Genomic DNA, 6480 nt, shown 5'->3' with positions numbered 1-6480 from the left:
AAAAAAATCACCGTTTTAGTAACGTAGTAACGCAGCGTGCTTACGGGAAAGCAACAGTAATCTAATTACCTTTTGCAATAGTAATCCCTTACTTTACTCGTTACTTGATAAAGTAATCGGATTACAAGTAACGCATTACTGCCCATCTCTGTTTGAGACTAAAGTCAAAATTTCAAGAATAAAGTCGTAATTCTAAGCGGCTGTATCCTCTACAAAACGCCTGGTATAGATGACTGAATTAAACAAACTGATCAGCTGTCCTGTGATACAACATACATCCCCGATAACCTCGGCTCTGTTCACTACGCGCCATTTCATTTTGTACAAATCCACGCTTTGGAGTTTGTGTTTTTTTCCGTTTGACCAGATGCAGCTTTCCGCACCATCTTTTCAATGTCCTTATACGGCTCACCACACTGTGTTAATGTGCTAAAAGAGAGAGAGAAAAAAAAGAAAAAGAAAAAAAAAAGGTGCTAAAGGAGAAACCATTTACTTCCTTGTTACTAAAACCGATTCTGAAGTACAAGTTCACTAAGTCGGAGGATATACCTACCATAGCAGTTTGTCTTGAAAAAACTAATCAGTCGATTTTCTCAAAATAGATTTTCAACTTTATTCTCAAAATTATTAATAATGTATTTTTTTTTTAATTAATTAATGTATTTATTTTAATGTAGGCCTAAAACTCCATCATAGGGGTGTGCTCAGAGGGGGGGATCATGGGTGACACCAATTTCCCTGAAATGACTGCTCCAGCATCACAGTCCCTGGAGAGGAGTACTGTTAATTTTACCACCCCCAATATAACTGGATAATACACATGGATAGGGCCAGTGATTAGTCATGTTACCAGAATACTGTGCCTTGTGTCATTGCACTCTCAGGAGACAATTAAATGTAAGTATATTTTGAGTGTTGCACATCCATCCACTGCAGTAACCCCTTACAAACAAGGAGTAAACATGAGCAGATTGATCCAAATATCAATAGTATCGATGCCAACACTGGTGTCTGATTGGTACCAACCTGATAGGATCGATTTTTTTTAAATATATATCCTTTAAGTTAATATGTAGCCCATATAATTGTGTTAAATAAACTTTTTGGAATAAAAAAAAAAATATATATATAAAAAACACCCAGCACGCCCCTGCGGGCGGTTTATCCTTCAAGCTCGGGTCCTCTACCAGAGGCCTGGGAGCTTGAGGGTTCTGCGCAGTATCTTAGCTGTTCCCAGGACTGCGCTCTTCTGGACAGAGATCTCTGATGTTATTCCCGGGATCTGCTGGAGCCACTCGCCTAGCTTGGGAGTCACCGCACCTAGTGCTCCGATTACCACGGGGACCACCGTTACCTTCACCCTCCACATCCTCTTGAGCTCTTCTCTGAGCCCTTGGTATTTCTCCAGCTTCTCGTGTTCCTTCTTCCTGATATTACTGTCCTTCGGAACCGCTACATCGATCACTACGGCCGTCTTCTTCTGTTTGTCTACCACCACTATGTCCGGTTGGTTAGCCACCACCATTTTGTCCGTCTGTATCTGGAAGTCCCACAGGATCTTAGCTCGGTCATTCTCCACCACCCTTGGGGGCATCTCCCATTTTGACCTCGGGACTTCCAGGTTATACTCGGCACAGATGTTCCTGTACACTATGCCGGCCACTTGGTTATGGCGTTCCATGTATGCCTTGCCTGCTAGCATCTTGCACCCTGCTGTTATGTGCTGGATTGTCTCTGGGGCATCTTTACACAGCCTGCACCTGGGGTCTTGCCTGGTGTGATAGACCCCAGCCTCTATGGATCTTGTGCTCAGAGCTTGTTCTTGTGCTGCCATGATTAGTGCCTCTGTGCTGTCTTTCAGTCCAGCTTTGTCCAGCCACTGGTAGGATTTCTGGATATCAGCCACCTCCTCTATCTGCCGGTGGTACATACCGTGCAGGGGCCTGTCCTTCCACACACACACACACACACACTGTGATAAATGTTTTCTGGTAAGTGCCACATCTGTTTGATTTTAAGCCTGTAACGCATTTAAACAAAAGAAAGTGGATTCCGAGACGGGCACATTTACAAAAAAACTGCAGTTTCAAAGTACATGAAAACCTTAAACCCGTTTTGTTGCATTAACTAGAAAATAAAAATATGCGTTCTGAATTTCTAAATTGATGATAATTTGTCTCATAAATCGTGACACACTATTTTAAAATCAGCGATATACTAAGTAATTAAAGCTGTAGCATTAGTGGTACAGAGTACTTCTTAAACCGACCCCTTAAGGAAGCAGCTGAAAGACAACGTTCTCAATACCATCAAAAAGCTTTAATTACTTAGTAACTCACTGATTTTTAAACATAAATCTACAAATATGATGAAGTGTTCTTATGGATAAATCTGCCGAGCAACAATGTGACATGAATGATTAATGTATACTCTTACTTTGAAACTTTTGTACTATTAGTAATAGCAAGTGTTTAAGTACATCTTTGTTTTAGGCTCTTGCACATTTAATACCAATTGTATGAAGGCTCGGATTTTGTGACTGCTTCTTTCAGTCCTTTCTCATTTCATTCGTAGCCTTTAATCACATTAGTCCACCTTGCCGTGTAACCTTTTAGATAAAACCATTGTCTAGACACTTCTTGTGAGTACAGACTAGCTTCCCCTTTTTTAAAAAACATCTTTGTTTTGGTGACTTCCCTTTCACAGCTGACTGTGGGTGATAACTAATTCTTAAAACAGAGACCCATGTGTATCTATGTGAGATCTGACTGCAGTGCCTTCAAACAGATGGTGTGATATTTTGCAGTGACAATGCATTTTCCCTTGTGGTTTGTCATTTCGGGTATTGGCAGAGGAAGTTGATTTCTGTTCAGATATATTAGTTTATTCTACACCGGTACAGTGACTGACTACATCCCTGTCAGGCGTGCGTTTGTTTAAATAGGGGAAGAAAAAGTTACACTAGGGGGAGCTAGATACAGGTGACACTACATCTTTGCGGTGTGTTGTGACACAAGTTCAGCAGCTCCTACAGTCAAATGGTTTAAGTGTCAGTCTTGTGCAATAACAAGACTGAAATTTGCCAGTGGCAGGATGTTGCAGATCAAACACCCAGACAGATTTTATATTTTCATCTGTTATTGCAGTACATTTCATACATTGTACAGATGTTAAAACTCTTGCCTGAAAGACTTGAAATATTGTCATAGTTAATCAGTGGGCGATGCTGGAAAAGTTGCATATTTCTTCTCTTTTGGGAGAACTAGGAGAGCTTCTCCATTTTTGGTCTCATCTGTCACGAGCTCAAGGAAGCCCTCGACTACTTCTGCAAGCCTGCATCAAGAGATACAGTTACCATGAATATTCATTTCCACTGCAAAATACTTTTAAAAACATAATGCAATGTGCACAGACATTTTAAGGCTTTGTACAATTTTAGACTCACGTTAACACGCCAAGTTTTTCTATCAGTTCCTGGTTGGCACCTGCCAAGTTGGAGAATTGTCCCAGTTTGGACTTGATAGAGGAGAAGAGGTCCGTTTGAACGAATCCTGGGCAGAGGGCATTCATCCGTATACCATAGCCTGATGCAACTGAGGCAGCCTAGTAAGAAAGTTTCTTTACATTTTGTGTAGCTCTCGATTCAATAAGGGGCTGAAAAATGGTCACAGGAGAAAGATGATGATCGAGTCCACTCGAACACCGAAGAGAAACTGAGCTTTGTGACCTGCATGTTCTCCTGCTAGCAGCAACCATCAGATGATTGCCACACTGGTCAGAGGCATGACATGAATAGCAACAGTAATCATGTGTATCAGGATATCCTCCACCCTGTTATTCCACCAGCAGGATGAACTGATGTTACAAAGCAGGATGATCCATGCAATTTCTAGTTTCAGTTCTTCAATACCATGCGCTTCAGTGTATGGTGCAGTCCATTCCCTTGTGCATACCTTTGTTGCAATAAGTGCTTGGTGGAATTACTGTTGCCATAGTGTTAGTCTGGTCATTCTGACCTAGCATTACGCTCACAACTGATGCTCGCTGATTTCTTTCCAGACCATTTTATGTAAACCCTAAAGTGTGCTGGAAAAATCCTAGTAGATCAGTTTCTGAAGTACTCAGACCCACCATGCCTTGTTTAAAATCACTTCAATCATATTTCTTTTGATGTCTCTTTGAGCCTCAAGTCATATTGACCCAATCGACTTTTACTGGCTGATTAGACAATGTGTTAATGAGCAGTTGAACATGCAAGTTATAGCAGTGGCACAGTTGCCCTAATAGCCACTAAGCCCAACATGCAGCTTACATTGACTCTCCAGACAGTACAAACAAATTGAAACTGATTTTTCCTGAAATTGTGTCAGTTTCCTTACCGCAAATGCTCGAGTAAACCCAACCACTGCATGCTTGGTGGCTGTATACACAGGGCAGCAAGACAGAAGGCCAATACCTGTTGGATGGGTTGCAGTTCAAGTTAAACTCAAGTTTTCCTTTAGCAGTCATAGTCCTGATAGTTCAGGCTGTTCATGATTTCAAATGAAGTGACTACCATGCATGAAATGGTCTGTTTAGACGCAAATACATAAGTTTACCTGCCATGGACGCCACATTGATGATGACCCCTCCACGACCCCCAGTCAGCTTGTTCATGTGCTCGATAACCAGGTAAGACCCCCTAATACAGCCACCCTACGACAAAAGGCATCCATGACACTTGCAATCTCTTGCATATCTGATGTTGAGTAGCTCAATGTGAGTGTTTCTTACAAGGTTGATGCCAATAGTCTTCTCCCACGTTATCTCATTGAAGATGCCAGCATTGTTGACCAGGATGTCAATTCCACCAAAGGTTTCTAAAGTTTTCTGAAAGGCAGCTTGAGACACCACAGGAATAACAGTCCTTTCAAAACCAAGTGACAAAATTCAAGCCATCAATAAAAAGACAAATTCATCTCTAGCTGTTTATTGGGAACTACAAGAACTGTTGCAGCATTCCCAATTCATGAAGCAACTTTAAGCTGACTACAGAAGCATGCCAACTACAACTACCTCCGGAATCTGATTAGCTTTATTAGCAGCATCTACATTAGCAAAACCCCTGTGCTCTGGTAAAGTTCTGATGGCTCATTGACTCCCACATGAAGAGCAAGTAATTTCTCATGGTCTGGAGCTCCAGCTGCTGATAACTGCTCATACTGTGACTCAAGCTGGTGAGTTCGAGAAAAATTCACTGACTGGAACAAACTAAATCTACAAGTATTTGAAGGAAAGCAGAACACACACACACGCCTTTGGCGCCACCATTTACATTTTCTTGTGTATGCATGTTACCTTTGATCTCCTCTTCTGACTCTACGTTGCACAGCAGGAACAGGGCTCGGTCTGGTCCGTGCTCTTTGTTCAGGGTTTCAACTAAACTCTGTCCTGCAGTTTCATTCATGTCCAGGATGGCCACCTATATGTGCAGGACAACACATTTAGCATTTTGGTCACATCCTGCAGTGAAATGTTATGATTTACCCCCATGAAGGGTTTTAGCCACAGACACTAAAAGAGGTCAGGAACCTGTTCCTTTTCCATCCCTCCTCAGTGAGGATGAAAATTTCATCAGATAGAGTCTTCCTTGGTCCATTCTTGCAAATACAACCCTAAAAATAAGTTAAATTTTATTGCTTAGAGTTTAAAAACAATAAGTGTTACCATTTTTAGTGAAAGAGCTATAATAAATGCTATTAAATTGATAGCAAGTTTCCCCTCCAACATCCACCTTCCAACACCACAAATACAGTAATTTGGTGGGCAACCAACTTCAGACCAGGGGGACAAACTGAAGACAGCTTAATAAAAGGATGCAGTTCAAATCAAACTCATTCATGCTGACTTAACCTGTATCCGCTTTCTAACTCCAAATAGGCCATGCAGTAGTCTACTTAGAGTATTTGATTTTACTCACCTATGACAAGTAAAACTAACAAACTTATCTACTCTCGCAGTTACATGCTCATATTCATCACCACAAATTTACTCATTTATTGCAGGGAAAAAAAAGTATTCAACCTCAGCACTTCAAAATGTGAAGCACAAGAATATCTGATCTCAAACACTACCTTGGCACCATTTTGCAGAAGAAGTTCAGCTATTGATCTTCCTATTCCCATCGCAGCTCCGGTCACTACTGCAGTTTTACCATTGAGAGCCATTTCAGCTGTTTCACAAGAAAAGACCTAGATTTTCAAGGAAATGAGAAAATGTTAAGCGGAGAGAAGTTATGTGTTTTTATATGTTGCTGGTCATCAGGAAGCCATACAATTTCCAGCTGGTTCGAATACAGGGAGAGGCAATCAGAGTAAGTGAGTGCACCTGTAGGAGGTGTGGCTCTGCTGACTGAAACTTGGCCCAACTCAATAAAACATCATTTGTGTCTGACCCATACTCCGGAACAGTAGGAGGCGGTAATGCTCCTTTACGTTGGTT

The 6480-nt window shown here is 41.3% G+C and overlaps 1 protein-coding gene across 2 annotated transcripts in view; it reads right to left on the bottom strand.

Moving 5' to 3' along the window:
• The window catches only part of LOC102192845 (15-hydroxyprostaglandin dehydrogenase [NAD(+)]-like), a 19628-nt gene extending 13325 nt beyond the window's left edge, over positions 1–6303 (bottom strand). The window contains exons 1-7 of one of the 2 annotated variants that reach the window (XM_005748306.1): positions 6114–6273; positions 5338–5461; positions 4774–4880; positions 4599–4695; positions 4380–4456; positions 3446–3603; positions 2391–3333 (exon numbers count right to left, since the gene is read on the bottom strand). In XM_005748306.1, coding sequence (XP_005748363.1) covers positions 3210–3333; positions 3446–3603; positions 4380–4456; positions 4599–4695; positions 4774–4880; positions 5338–5461; positions 6114–6206 — 780 coding nt within the window. In that variant the 5' untranslated portion in view covers positions 6207–6273 and the 3' untranslated portion in view covers positions 2391–3209. Of the gene's footprint in view, positions 1–2390; positions 3334–3445; positions 3604–4379; positions 4457–4598; positions 4696–4773; positions 4881–5337; positions 5462–6113 lie in introns of those variants that run through there. The other variant, XM_013914710.1, reaches the window with a different exon arrangement.
• Positions 6304–6480: the final 177 nt, after the last annotated feature.

This window comes from Pundamilia nyererei, unplaced genomic scaffold (assembly GCF_000239375.1).
Source record: "Pundamilia nyererei isolate P.nyererei 1_Seehausen unplaced genomic scaffold, PunNye1.0 scaffold00219, whole genome shotgun sequence".
Lineage (NCBI taxonomy): Eukaryota > Metazoa > Chordata > Actinopteri > Cichliformes > Cichlidae > Pundamilia > Pundamilia nyererei.
The sequence above is the reverse complement of the archived record's forward strand: the minus strand, read 5'-3'. Positions and strand labels throughout refer to the sequence as shown.